The sequence below is a fragment of the Furipterus horrens genome, unplaced genomic scaffold (genome assembly GCF_987537825.1).
Source record: "Furipterus horrens unplaced genomic scaffold, mFurHor1.1.pri manual_scaffold_12, whole genome shotgun sequence".
NCBI lineage: Eukaryota > Metazoa > Chordata > Mammalia > Chiroptera > Furipteridae > Furipterus > Furipterus horrens.
In genome coordinates this window covers 67,476,599-67,492,611 of record NW_028327182.1, presented here as the reverse complement: position 1 = coordinate 67,492,611, position 16,013 = coordinate 67,476,599, and the positions used below count along the sequence as shown (strand labels likewise).

The window sequence follows — 16,013 nt, the reverse complement described above, 5'->3', positions numbered from 1 at the left end:
CCATCTATCTTTCTAAAGTTTTTCAAAGCTCAGCCTACCATTTTCATCCAGGTAAGTCAATAGGATAGAGCTTGATTCTGTTCCTTCTACAGCATAATCCAATGGGATATTTCCATTAACATCCTGGAGAAGGACGTTGGCTCCTGCCTGTAAGTGAAAAAGAACAAATATAACATAGGTACACAGTCAACAGAGAAAGCAGATCAACCCTTTCATTTCTATCTTAGAAAACAGATGCAGAAAAAGTTTACATTAGCTACAATCTTATGGAGAACTGGAATTATTTTTAAGACAAATATATTAAATACTTTATGAGAAACTGACCCGCTTAAAAAACTTCAACTGACCCTTGCAATACCTCCTCATCCCTCTTGCTAAACCCCCCAAATTCAATCCATGGCTACTGAACCACTCATGCCAGTGTTCTGGCTGCACGTACATATCCTGCCTTGTTTTTCACACAACAGAAGTGTCCCATGCCTTCAGAGTCCAAACAGCAAACTTCTTCATGGACTTTGACTGATCTTTCCCAAACCATCCTATAAAATCTTTAAGCTTCTAGCTCTCCACAGAAACTCATCTGAGAGCTGTTCTCACACCATGATGTTTTAAAAGGCTTGGTTGGTTTTTGTTTTTCCAGAAACATTTCTAAGAAAAAGCATAATCTGTGGACATTAATAAGTAGAGTTTATTAAATGAGGCTATTGCACAAGCTTTTAGCTTCAAAGGGCCCTCCATCAAGTACCTCTGAGCACACTTGTGCCACCTTTTGCCCATCTCAGCTTAAATATAATGATATGATTTTGCTCTAAAAAACTGATCATATAAATTGTTGCCATTGCTCTACATTCTTTAATGAGCTCCATAAAATTTTATCAGTCATGGTTTACCATCTCTTCTCTAAGGCCATGACATGAACATGTTCCCAGTATCCAAGATTTTCCATATACATACCAATAACAGGCCATTAAACTCAGGCCAAATGAAAGTTTTCTCCCATTCTTTTTATTGATAGGTGTCTGTATTGCAATGTGAATATAGTTAATATAGTTCATATAATATACAAATTCACAACTTTACATAAAAAGTATGTCACATTCATAACTTAATATGTTAAAAGGTTGGAGTTGACTTTTATGTGAGTATATATGTATATATATATATATATGCCCATATGTGTATAAATATCCTGTACCTTAGGATTTTCAAGGATTGCTATAACTGTATTGTAAAAACAAAACAAAGTAGGTCAAAGTGGTGTGATGTGCCATATCTTAATATTTTCTTTCCAGATAAGTTGTGTTGCTTACCTCACCATCTAGAGTTTACCACATTACATTTTCTATAAGCATATAAAGATACTCCTTTATTTGAACAGAGCAAGTTATATATTTCAGATTTTCATTTGCCTAAGGAAAGCAAGCAATTTTAAGATCCTAAAAACCTTGCTAATAATTCCTTTCCTTTACTCCAACCATTAGAATAAGATTTTTCATACCTACCCAAGTATCAATTATTAAAGAATCAATTAATACATAGACCTATAGGGTGCTGATACCAATTTCAATACTAATAGGTAGGAGATAATGGAGCTGTTCTTTTTCCCAATGCAGACACATTTCAGATAAAATCTTATCTATGCCAAACATCTGGGCACAAAGCAACATTGAATATAATTAAGAGTCATGTATTTTCAATTATAACAAAAGTAAACAGGAGAGCTAAGTCAGTGCACTTGGAGAGAATATTTGTATTCTTTCAGAAGTAATGAGACTGTTTTCAAAGAAAGTCTGAAAGTGAAACATGGTGCTGAATATTTCTGCTGGTCTCATTCATTGAAATTTCACCCTATTAATTACTCATTAGTCTGCTAAATTACCAGGTATTATTCCTTATGTATATATGTCAGACTTTCCTAATCACAGATTACATCTTATTCCTCTTTATATCCCCACCACTTACTACAGTAACTGGGACATATTCAGTACTAACAAAGATTTATTAAAATAAATTTAAAATAAGAGGCCAAACACCAAATTAAACTAATTACTAGAAATTGAAGCAAAGAGTTATAATTTTCATAAAAATTTATAACTAAGTTTTCTAACCTTTATTTTCATGGTTGTATAGATAATATTACAAAGTCACCATATGCAAATTTATGTTTCCTGTCTTCAGTCTTTCCATATCAATAATGAAGGGAAGCAGAGGCTGCCACCCCAAAATACTTCTTTGGAGATACTGTTTTTAAGATGGTTATGAAAAAACAAAAGATTGAGAAAAAATCTTTCATATTTCCCTCTAACCCCCCGAAAAAAAATTTAGATAGAGGATCTGCTCCAAAAAGGAAGACACCCTCACAGATAACTACAGTTTAATATAAACTAGTGCATGATAGGCAGTGAGGAACCTAACAAAACCAATTTGTAGAAGGATCTCTCTGGATCCCATTGTTAAAGAGGGCCAAACAAACATTTATTTACCAAATATTTGCTTTCCATCTCCCTGTGAATTACCTTCCTGCCCTTTGAAGTCCCAAACCACAACCTCCACTTTCTCCTTGGCTTCAGAATGGCATGTAAGAAAGAATGTCCAGGAAAACTCCAGACATTGTTAATATAATGAGAATCATTTGTGCGACATTGATATAACCTGGCAGCCAAGGAAAGTGAACTGGAATGTGTGTGTGTGTGAACAATGATGACTTCACTGTACTAGTCAGTGGGGATGGTAGATGTCATTGAGTAAACATGTGTACTCTGTGGCCGTCACATTCAAAATGGCTGAGCAAGTAGACAACAAACCAGCATTAAATTTTTCATTAAGCTAGAACATTCCTCTGTGGAAATTGTATGGGTGATTTAGAGTGCCACAGCTATGGACAACTGGTGAAAAGTCTTGTGTAGAGTTTGGTGAAATGTCAAATTGCCCAGGTGACTGGGCCCCACTATAGACCAGATTTTGGTGCCCTGTGACTTCTGGCTTTTCCCAAAACTAAAATCACCTTTGAAAGGGAAGAGATGTCAGGCCATTGATGAGATTCAGGAAAATATTAATAGGGTAGCTGATGGTGATAGGGAGAATTGTTTGAGGTCCCAAGGTACCTACTTTGATGGGGACTGGGTGTCATTGTCCTATGTATGATGTTTCTTGTACCTTGTATTTTCTTCAATAAGTGTCTCTTTTTCATAGTACATGGCTGGATACTTTCTAGATAGACCTTGTAAATCTCAACTGCCGAATACTTCTTTGGGTCTTTATTCTTATGCCTTGCCCCCAAATCTGCATGCATATAATAAACTTTGGGCATTTTCTCCACAATGACATTTACAAAAGACTGATTCTCTCACTCACTCTCTCTCTCTCTCTCTCTTCCTCCTCCCTCACCTTCCTTTCCCCTCCCTCCCTCCTTTCCCAGCTTCAATTTTGTGTGTGTGTGGGGGGGGGGGGGCTAGAGTGCCCTACCTGCAGTAGTCCTGGAGCTCTTCACCACCACCCAGACCATTTGGTATTGCTAGATGTCCACAGACCAACCAAATCATGCACAATAACAACATGGGTCCTATAGAATCCCTGGAGAAACTGTATTTCCTGAATGAGAATTCTGAAATTGTACATCTATTTAAAAAAACATCATTGATAAGATTCATGACTGATTATTATTCTTAGGCTGACTAACTTGGAAGTTATTGTGTAATTACAGTTGCTAATGGATCCCACTGGAAATAAGGCACTGATGACTTTCAAAGCAGGATGCTTCCTCAAAATGTCAGAAGACTTCTCTTAACATGATCAGGATAGTCTCATTTCTAGCACACAGCAAAATGGCCCAAGGGGTTGGGAATTAGTAGTTTATAAGGTACTGTGTTAGTACTGAACCACTGACACTGAACCACTTAAGAACATAAAATGAATTTCCTCAATTTTGCAAAGTGAGAGCTAACAAATAATTCAATTCAATAAAAATATTACTCTTAATATTGTCCCTTTTTAATGTAAGAATTTGAAACATGTTCTAAATTATAATTTTTCTCTTTCAAAACATAATCTTAAATATTTTTTAAATGTTCTTTTAATATTTCAAATAGTATTCCTATGTAAGTGTCCACTACATAATTCCTCAGCTAAAAACATAAAAGTCAGAGAAGAAGCCCGAAGTAGTGCATGTATTAATTATATTTTTTCCTTGGAGACATGGCTCAGAATAAGGATGCCAACAGTAACTTTTCTCATGGGCTTGTTTGTGCAATTGATTTTGTATATTGTTATGTTATTTCAGGGAATGAGAAATAGGACAAGTTGAGGATTTTAGACTAGATTTTCAAATATAGAACAAAGACTACCCAAGCCTGCAGTTATTTTATGGAACAATAACTTCAGTAATCACTACACATTTTCTCAATATTAAGTAATATTTAAAAATTACTTAATGCTATACTTTTATAAAAATATGTATTAGGAACTGGGGGTGTAAAAGAATATTGGGAGTGAGAGTAGATGCAAGATACTTTTTTCATGACTCAAGAGAACTCATATATATTTGATGCCCTAAGCCCTAAGGGTGTGTGTGTGTGTGTGTGTATAATATCTTCCTGGTTTTATATTCCAACACTTAATCACCAGATGTCAAATTCCTTATACTGACAATAGTGATTATATTTTGTCTAAATAAAAGGAGAAATTCCAAATTAAGTAAAACTAGCAATTGGTAAGAACAGCTCAATAAAAAATACTGTCTTTGCACAATATAGACTCAGAGGCAAGTACTTCACTTGGCTTCAGGAAAATCAATCAATCACATGGTGATTGGTTTCCATTAGGGAAATGAAAGTAATCAATGATATATATGCAAAATCAACAGAAACTTCTCAAATGTTTTCTGTTTCATTCCTACTGGGAGCCCTAATCACATTTTCTTTCTAATTATTCAGACTGGAGGCCACCCAACTTCCAATTTGTTCTAAAATATGTTTCTGGAGTATTGAAAAATGGAATTCAAATATAGCATTTCCCCCAGACAGGAATCTTATTTACTGCCAATCAGGTGACATATAAACAAATAAATATTATTTTACTTTATGTAACAATTTAATGTCAATGAATATACTTGTCAATTGATTTAGCAATAATTCTCTAATACATTAATAATAAAATTTTCATTAGAGGTACCTAATGGCATATATATTATAAATAAATTCCACCATTACATGTTAATACTTTTTGGTAACTTTTTCGATATAATTTCAGTTTTATTCAAAGTTGCAGGACTAGTACAAAGAATTCCTGTATACATGTTATGGGCTGAAATGCATCCTGCAGAAAGAAATGTTGAAGTCCTAACCCTTAGTACCTGTGAATGTGACCGTGTTTGGAAACAGGATCATTGTAGATATAATTAGTTAAGAGGGTGTCATGTTGTAGTAACCAGTGTGGCTAGTGTCCTGCATTCTAAAATATTTCTTTTTTCTCTCCCAAGATCTGACATTCTTAAATACGTTTTTAAAAAATGTCCTTTGCATATTTCAATCTTCATTCTACTCATGTAAGCATCCACTATATAATTTTTCAGATACAGAGGGAAGATGGGTATGTGGAGATGGCTGCAGACTGGAGTGATGCTGCCGCAACCAAGAGCCTGGGGCAACCAGAGGCTGGAAGAGAGGAGGAGGGATTCTCTTCTCAAGGTTTCAGAGAGAGCGTGGCCCTACTGACACCTTGATTTCAGACTCTCGACCTCCAGAATTGTGAGACAACAAATTTCTGTTGTTTTAAGCCATTCAGTTTGTAGTAGTTTATAATGGCAACCCTAGAAAATTAATACTCTTAATATTCCACCCTTTATACTTTCCCCTCACTCTCTCTCTCTCCTTTTCTTTTATTTCTCTTGAAAATCAGAAAAAAATTTAACATTAATAAATGCTATTACCTAAATCACAGTCCGTATGCAAATGTCATTAATTTTTCCAATTATATCCTCGATAGCTATTTTCCCCTGCCTCGGGATGTAATCCAAAGTCACCCAGTGCATTTAGTTGCCCTTCCTTTTTAAATCTACAATTCAGAACAGTTCCTCATATTTTTTAAAGATCTTCTCTGATGTGTCCTTACAATAATATGGTAGGAAAAGCACAGAGGGGATGGCATGTTCTTTGCATTGCTATCATATCAGAAGACACATGCATTCCCCTGGTGTTGTAACTTTCATCACTTGGTTAAGGCGAATTTTTTGTATTGCAATGTAAATCTGCAGCTAAGGATCCATGAGAGTTCATGTTGATATCAATAAACAAATGAACACCTGAATATAGGGGAAAATGCTTTTCCTTACAATATAATAGCAGTTAATAAATGTGGAAAAAGATAAAATTAGAAGTTACCATTCATTATAGTAATAATTGATTCAAATGAGAGTCATTAAAGGACACTAAAATTAAAGCAAATATCTACTAAGCGATAAAATATTTACATAATCCTCAAATATGCTGTCACAAAATATTCCATTAAAATATAAAAATACTGGCATCTATCATGTTAGGAAAATAGAAAAATAATGTGAGTGAATGTTTTGTGATTTTGAATTGTAAATGGTTTCTCATTTTTTGAAGAAAATTTTGGATTCATGCACTACAAGAAATAGTGAAAGTTATTCCAAACCAAAATATAATGTACAAGCAATTATTTTAGGTGAGAAAGTGTGACTGGCATTTTGCCAGCGTTTTTGTTTTTTTTTTTTAACTTTTTTAAAAGCATGAACCTCAGGATTTTTAAAAATTATTTATTTACTTATTTATTTTATTTTTAGAGAGAGGGGAAAGGAGAAAGAGAGGGAGAGAAGTATCACTGTGGTTGCCTCTCATTTGCGCCCCCATCTGGGGACCTGATGTGCAACCTAGTAATGTGCTCTGACTGGGAATCAAACCAGCGCACTTGGCTTGCAAGCCGATGCTCAATCCACTGAGCACCAGCAGCCAGGGCTTCATTTTGCAAGCTTTTATTTTAAGGACACAGGGAACTGTACTGTGAGACCAGAGACTGCCTCAACTCTTTCTCATGTCTGCACCACTGCTTCGCACTACCCATCACTTCCGCTGTCCACTCACTCTCCCCACACAGACCTTCCTGAAGTCCCCTCACACATGCTTAGTTCCGGACTGCCTGGAATGCCCCCCCCCCCACCAGTCATCTAGAAATGCCTATTTCTTTACAACTTTCTTCCTAGAATCACTTATCTAAAAGTCCTCATTCCCCCAAATTCATCACTTTACATTACCTTACTCTATTCTAACTTTCTCAGTTTTATGACCCAATGTCTTAAAAACACCTATTTATTTATTAAAAATATTCCCACTAGGTTTTATACTCTATGAGAGAAATTACTTTGATATTGCTATATCCATAATAAATTACACTCTCTAGTATTCTATATGTGCTCAGGAAATAGCTGTATGTGAGTAAATGGCTAAATTATTAAGAATATTAAATTTTATATTTAATATTTTATATTTATATTTTTATATTTTACCACTAATAATTTTATATCTCAGAACTTATTTGTTTTTTTAATAAAGTTTCACATGAACACTAAAATTTGAATTTCATATAATTTTCACAGGTTACAGCATTTTTATCCTTGTTTTGATTATTTTTGACCATTTTACAAAGTAAAATTTTAATTTATGGGTCATACAAAAATAGGCAGTGGGCCAGATTTGGTCCATGGGGCAGAGTTTGCTAACTCTTGGAATAAAATAAAATATAGAATGTCAAATACAGATGAGTACAAACTCTCAAAATCTTGTTTGAAAATTGAGCTCTATTATTTTTATTTATTTTCCTTTTTTCACCTCTATTGAGACATAACTTAAATATACCACAGTGTAAATTTAAGATGTTTAATGTGATGCTTTGATACACTGATTATAACTTTATTAAAATTAGCAGTTTTAATCATAGGGAAAGCTATCTATTTCTTAACATGTTTGTGGCTATTCGTATTTCTTTTCTACATAATCTTTTCAAGAGCTTTGGCTATTTAAAAACTGGAGTTGTGTTCTTTTGTTAACATTAAAAAGTACTTATAATTTTTTAGCATAAATTCTTTACAGGAGAGAGCAAAAGTTCTAAAAACCAATCTATTTGAAATGTTGTGTTCAGGTATGATAAATCATAAATGGGAAACACAATTTAACTTGATTTTCATTATGTTTCCCTCAAAGATATATATCAAATGGATTACATAAATTGTTTTATTTATATTTGTTTGAGAAACTACACTGGAAAACATTTTATCCTATATCCATATCTTATAAGGTTTGGGGGGTACATTAGCATATTAATGCATATTCAAAGCTCTGTACTAAAGAAACCAGTTGAAAATTGTCCCCAAATTTTTCAAATTCATTTGACCAAAAATCCCTATATTTGGGATATGTAATAATATTCACTGCTGGAATATTCATGAAGACTCATGTTAAACAATAAAAGCTGCTATACTATAAGAAATGCACATTCAAAAGAACAAAAGAGATATAGATAAAAAGAAGAAATCTAAATGGGGCTTCTTACACAGAAGTCCACAAAATTGTAGTTATGTATTTTCTACTATCTTGCATTCATTAAGGCAGTGAGTTTGGTGAAACTATTAGAAAATGAAATATTAGAACTCAGACAATTGTAAAATAGGGACACAAAAAGATAAGACAGAGTTTGAGTTAGAGGCAGTAGGATGCAGAGGAGGAAGAAGGGGCCTTCCCTTGGCATAATGGAAAGAAAGGAGGCTTGGGGTGAGAAAAGCTGGCTCTGTGTGCAGGGTTACTGCTCACTGGTTTTGTATCCAAGGTCAAACCACTTAATTCTGCCTTTTCATTTGCAAAGTAGAGCCAACTGTTAGTGCTTAAGTATATTACAGTTATCTTCAGTATAAGTCTATTCAGTACCCAGCCAAGTGCTTCACATAGACAGGACATTTAATAACATATCTATATTAACAAAAGTAGCTGGAAGATTTAGAATATCATGTAAAATGAATTATTTGCAAAGACAACCATGAACTACAGTATATTAAATTATCCATCCATTGTGCCCACACAATTTTTAACTAAGTTTAAGAATTCAAAACCTTAAAAGAATGGTACAGAATGAAATAGTAGGAAAGAGAGAAAGGAAATTCAGTCCAGAGCTCCTAGCAATATTGAAGATGGTAGATTGGGTTTAATTACTTCCCTTCTTCCATTCATTCTTACCATACAATATGGCTGACAAAACCAACAACGAAAAGATAAGATAATTTTAGACAAAAGTAAAGCATACTTTTAAAATGTCATTCCCAGAAGACATAGGCACAATGTTAAAATTTTGAGTACAGTATTTATAGTAGGAAAAAACAAACAGAACGTCCTCTATTATTGCTGGTATTGAAAAAAATGCTACATGCCCTGAGATGTATAAGGGAACTCTTTATAAAACTGTTTCTTAAAAACAAACCACAGGTAACAAAACAGATTTACAAAAGGTTAAATTGAAACAGGCACATCTGAAAGAGATCTCAAAAAAATCTGTACAATTCATTTATTTCCAAGTAATATACTAGATTTTTGAAAGTCTATCTCCCACTCAGTGACTCAGAAAAGCACTGCAGAGCTTTCTCTGTTGCTCACAACCAATTATATCAGAACAAAAAGAAAAATTTCTCACAATTCTGGCTTGTCTTCAAGGACAAACTCCAGAGAACTGCTATAGCTTCAAACAAACCAAAACAAAGACAGCAGACTTTTAATAAAAAGACAAGCAAATCAGTGAGTCCCCCTCAAAATGAAATGAAATCACTGCAGGAAACTGATAGTAGGTACTGACCCAAAAAGGCAACCGAAAACAATCTGGAATAACAGATGCACATGTTCTTGTAAAGTACCTACTCTTTTTATCCTGCCTTGTTTTATATTCTTTATTATTGTCGAATTGGGCAGTTAGCAGGAATGCTATTTTATAAAGATTATTCAGAACACAAATCCGCTCATTCTGAAATATTTATGCCATTGAAAGGAACTGGTGAAGAAACTCTTAAATCTTCCTACTCCTAGTCATTGAATCATGTCTTTTCCCCAAACTCAGCTGAAACCTCAGTCAGGGAGAAGGGCTGTCATGTAGGGTGTACATCAGCAGAACCTGAAACAAAGTGAACTAACCCTGATAAGCACTTGTGAATCGGGCTGAGAAGGAAGGAACCACAGTCTTGGTACTTGAGTCCGATCAACCAGAGGACTCTTGAGGTTCTACCTGCCCACAATCATGAAAACAGAGAACTGGAGGAGAAGATACATGGGTCTTTGTTCTAATGTAGAGGCATCAGCTATCCTCTGTAAAACGTTGCAGAGGTTTGCTAAATATGTAAATATGTAGGGGCTTCAGATGTTCTTTGTAAGAAGTAGCAAGGACTTGCTAAAAAGCCTTGGAGAGAGGAATGTAGGGAGCAGTGTTGTAACAATTGGTGACTTACAAGCTAAAAGCACCTCAGCCTCTATCACCTTCCATTTACTTGTGTCTTGTTTGTAACATTTGTGAAGGTTGTGCTTTACAGAATGTCTAGCCCTTTGAAAATAGATTGCTTTGCAGGGAGTTCTTCCCTGGCTGAAGAGCTATGCTGCTGCCGGAGATAACCTTATAGCCTTGCAAATTTCTGTTCCTGTTACTGCCAAGACATTCCTACAGTCTTGCCCAGCCCCCCTCTTCCTAAGGCTGTTTCCCACCAAAGAAGAAACAAAGGGGCATTACCAGCATATAGCCCCTGCCTAAAAATCCCAGGACATCGGAGCATGTTAGAGACCAGCTCAGGGTCTGCCCGACTTGCTGGCAATCATTATAATCCTTTGCTTACTTTATACACTGTTTCAGAGTGTTTAATCTCGCCTGTGTAGCCGTAACACTAAAGTAGAGACGTTCCCACAGATTCCCACTGTTTAAGCAGAGAAAGAAAATTAGAAGTGTGTAATTTTCCTTTGGTTTCTAGATTTCTTTTGGGTTCTAGCATATAATATAGGTGACCATACACTTGTGGAATCCGTTTATCTAAGGGACTATGGATCAAGGCCTTATTATGATAAAAGTGTACTTTGATATTTTAATGACTACAAATGTTTATGGTAATAAACAATTTTAAACCTACTGTATTACAACAACTTAAATTGTTATAGTAGTTGAATTATACTGGAACACATTTTCACAGCTCAATCTGTTAACATCCTAAAGTCAGTAACTGTTACTGTGGTATACCTAAGTATTTCTGAGTAGCTTTGCTGCCATGCCAAGTGATAAACCATGTCAATTAAACAAAATTTTTAAGAAAGAAAAGGTAATCATAGAATTCCAAGTGGCTAGAGTGTAAAAGAATATACAGTCATACAAAAGAAATCTGTACATATTGCCATGACAAAAGTTTGATGACAATAAGGGGAGAATGGGAACATGGGAAGAATGTATGTATCTAATGGGTGTTGGGAGTGTATGAACAAAATGTTGAATTTTCATCTTCCAGACTGAAGATGAAAAATCACGGGGTAGCAATATAAACTTATTTAGCATGAAATAGATTTTAAAAACCAGAAGAATCATCTAAAAGAGTTGAAAGTAGTTATATCTGACAAGAAAACTTTGAAGAGAAGGGTTGACAGGAAGGAAGTGGCTAAGTTTTATAAGGCTTCCAATAAACCTCACAAAAGTTTTTAAAATATGGGTTTGTCTGACAAATAAAAATCTAAAGTGAAAATAAATAATGGCACAAACGAAAATATTTGTCATATTTATTGCCATAGTCATAAAATGATGTAGAGTACCATAAACTAGAAAAAGTAGTGAAAATTCATATAAAATCTCTAAAATAAAAAATAATTGACTAATAATAGTTATATAGTGCAACTGCTTATTATTAAAAACCATGTTGTGGAAGAAAATTTTAAAGCCTTGAGAAGTGCCAAAAATATGTATAAATATACAGGTTTCCAAGATGCAAATATGGTATCAGTTAAATTCTGTAAAGGTATTCCATGTGTGGAGAAGAAGGAGAGGTGAGGGGGATTAAGAAATACATCAAAGAATTTATCCATTTTGTCCAGGTTGTCCAGTTTTTTGGCATATAGTTGTTCATAATATTTTCCTAAAATGTGTTTTATTTCTGTGGTGTCAGTTGTTACTTCTCTTTCATTTCTAATTTTATTTACTTAGGTCCTCTCTTTTTTTATTGATGAATATGGTAAAAATTTGATCAATCTTGTATATCTGTTCAAAGAACCAGCTTTTGGAATCATTGATCTTTTGTATTTTGTATTTTTTTTAGACTCTATTCCATTCATTTCTGCTCTGATCTTTATTATTTCCTTCCTCTTTTCACTTTGGGCTTTGTTTGTTGTTCTTTTTCAAGTTCCTTTAAGTGTAAAGTTAGATTGTTTATTTGAGCTTTTTCTTGAGATAGACCTGTAATGCTGCATTTCACAGATTTTAGATTGTTCTGTCCTCATTTTCATTTGTTTCAAGGTATCTTTTGATTTCTTCCTTGATCTCATTGTTGACCTATTCATTGTTTAATAATATGCCATTTAGCTTCCATGTCTTTGTGTTTTTCAGTATTCTTCTGTGATGGCTTTCTAGTTTCACAGCATAGACACTTGTTTTGTGTCCTAACATGCAGTCTAACCTAGAAAATGTTTCGTGTGCACTTGAAAAGTATGTATATTCTTCTTTGGTGTGAAATGCTCTGAAGATATTAATTAAATACATTTAGTCATCTGCCACTATCTTCTGTTGATATTCTGTCTGGAATCTCTATCCATTTGAAGTCAATGGGGTGTTAAAATCCCTGACTATGACTCTGTCGATCTCTCTCTTTATATCCATCAAGATTTGTGCTTTACATATTTAGGTGTTCCTATGTTTGATGCATAAATGTTTACTAGGATTATAACCTCTTGATGGACATTTTCCTCTATCATTATGTAGTGTCCTTCTTTGTCTCTTATTATAGCCTTGGTTTTAAAGTCTATTTTGCTGGATATAAGTATTGCTACCCCAGCTTTTTTTTTTTCCTTTCCATTTGAATGAAATATCTTTTTCTTTCCCTTCACTTTCAGTCTATGTACATCTTTCTATCTTAGGTGGGTATCTTGGAAGCAGCATATACATGGGTCTTGTTTCTTTATCCATTCAGCTACCCTATGTCTTTTGGTTGGAGCATTAAAGCCATTTACATTTAAGGTGATTATTGATAAATATTTAGTGCCATTTTATTATTAGACTATTTACTCTGTTTTTCTTCTTTCTCTTTTCCTTCCATTTCTTCCTAAAGCAAGCCCTTTCACATTTGTTGCAGTACTGGTTTGGTGTTAAAACCTTATTTCTCCTTCAATTTTATATTATAGCCTTGGTTGGCAAAGTTGCCTTGGTTGTAGGTCCTTGCTTTTCATCACATTGAATATTTCACACCATTCCCTTCTGGCCTGAAATGTTTCTGATCAGAAATCAGTGACAGTCTAATTGGTGCTCCCTTGTATGTAACTACTGGCTTTTCTCTTGTGGCTTTTAGGATTCTCTCCTTGTCTTTATGCTTTGCCATTTTAAATATGTGTCTTGGTATAGGCCTCCTTGGGTCCAACTTATTTGGGACTCTCTAAGCTTCATGGACTGTGTGTCTCTTTCTTTCACCAGATTATGAAAGGTTGGTCATTATTTCTTCAAATAAGTTCTCTATCCTTTGCTCACTCTCTTCTCCTTCTGGCATTCCCATAATGTGAATGTTGTTATGCTTCATGTTGTCCAATGGTTTCTTAAGCTCCCTTCATATTTTTTTGCTGTTCTGCTTGAGTGTTTTCTTCTACCTTGTCTTCGAAATCACTGAACTAATCATCAGCTTCATCTACCCTACTGTTCATTCCTTCCAATGTATTATTTATTTCAGATATTGCATTCTTTATTTCTGACTGGTCCTTTCTTATGGTTTCTATGTTTGTTTGTTTCTTTGCTTTCATTCTGTTGCGTATCCTTATAATCATTGTTCTAAACTCTCTATCTGATAAATTGCTTGCCTCCATTTCATCTAGTTCTTCTTCTGGAGAATTCTCTTGTTCTTTCATTTGTGGTCTGTTTCCTTGTCTTCCCATTTTGGCTGCCTCTTTGTGTTTATTTCTATGTATTAGGTAGATTTGAAAAGACTCTGGTGCAGTACTTTGCAGATGCTGCTTGGGACTGGCTGTGGGCTCATGCAGAAAGGACAAAGCTGCACACTAATACCAGCTTTTCCCAGCACTGGATCCAAGGGAAGGTCAGCTAATATCTCAAAGCTCTCAAAAATCTGCCTTAGTTGTTAATCTTAATGATATAGCCTTAAGCTGTACTGAGTAGTTTGGCTTAAGATCCACAGGGTGGGGTAGAGTAATTCCTACAGACAGGGCTATTGCTTCTTTTCAGGCTGATGCCATTCATAGAGGAGCACTCTGCCTGAGAAAAATGGTCTCGCAATATGGGGGATGATTCAGCACAGGAACATGCAATCTTCCAAAACTAAATCAGGAAGAATCAGAGAATCTGAATAGACAGATTACACCTAGTGAAACTTAAGCAGTAATCAAATAAACTCCAAGAAACAAAAGCCATGGACTGCATGGCTTCACAAGAAAATTTTACCAAACAATCTGAGAAGAAATAACACCTATCCTTCACAAATTATTTCAAAAAATTCAAGAGGAGGGAAGGCTCCTAAGCCCATTTTCTAAAACGAGCATTATCATAATTCTAAAACCTGATAAAGACACTAAAAAAAGAAGATATAGTCCAATAACCCTGAAGAACATACATGCTAAAATCCTCAACAAAATAATAGCAGTCTGAATACTACAACAATTTCACACACCATTATCAAGTGGATTCTATTCTAGAAATGCAAGGTTGGTAGAACACTTGCAAATCAATAAATGTGAATCAACACATAAACAAAATGAAGGCTAGAAACCACATAATCATACCAACAGAGAAATAAATCATTTGATAACATTCAGCACCCATTTATGATAAAAACTTTCAGGAAAAGGGAATAGTGGGAACATACCTAAACATAGTAAAGGTCATATATGATAAAACCACTGCAAGCATCATACAATGGGCAAAAATTACATGTGTTCCCCTTAAGATGGGGAATAAGACAAAGCTGTCAGTTTTAACCTCTCTTATTCAACATAGTACTAGATGTCCTAGCCACAGAAGTCAGACAAGAAGAAATAAAAGGCATCCAAATAGCAAAGGAAGAAGTCAACTGTCTTTATTTGCAGATAATATGATACTGTACAGAGAGAACTCCAAAGATTCCACCCAGAAGCTACTAGGACTGATAAATGAATTCAGCAAAGTAGCAGGATACAAAATTAATATCCAGAACTCAGCTCCATTTTTTATGCCAATAATAAACTAACAGAAAGGGAAATTAAGGAAAACAATCCCATTCACAATTGTTTCAAAAAGAATAAAATTTCAAGGAATAAACCTAACAAGGTTATAAGAGACCTGTACTTGGAAAATTAAAAGACACTGAAGAAAATTGAATAAGTGGAAGCATACACCATGTTCGTGGAAGGAAGAATTAACATCATTAAAATGTCCATATTACCCAAAGCAATCTATAGATTCAATGCAATTGCTCTCAAGATTCCAATGACACATTTCACAGAACTAGTACAAATATTTCAAAATTTTATATGGAACCACAAAATACCTCACATAGCAAGAGTGATCCTGGGAAAGAAGAATAGCGTTGGAGAGACCATGCTACCTAATATGAAAATATACTATTAGGCCATAGTAATAAAAAAAAAGCATGGTACTGGCATAAAAACAAACACATAGATCAATAAAACAGAGTAGAGAGCCCAGAAATAAACCCACATCTTTATCGTCTGTTAATACTTGACAGAGGAAGCAAGTATCTACAGTGGGCTAAAGACACTTTATTCAATAAATAGTGTTGGGAAATTTGGACA

General features: G+C 34.6%; 1 protein-coding gene across 1 annotated transcript in view; it reads right to left on the bottom strand.

Moving 5' to 3' along the window:
* MYO16 (myosin XVI) overlaps positions 1 to 16,013 on the bottom strand; it is a 654,868-nt gene that overhangs the window by 476,437 nt on the left and 162,418 nt on the right. The window contains exon 6 of the mRNA XM_090257968.1: positions 39 to 147. Coding sequence (XP_090114094.1) covers positions 39 to 147 — 109 coding nt within the window. The remainder of the gene's footprint in view (positions 1 to 38; positions 148 to 16,013) is intronic.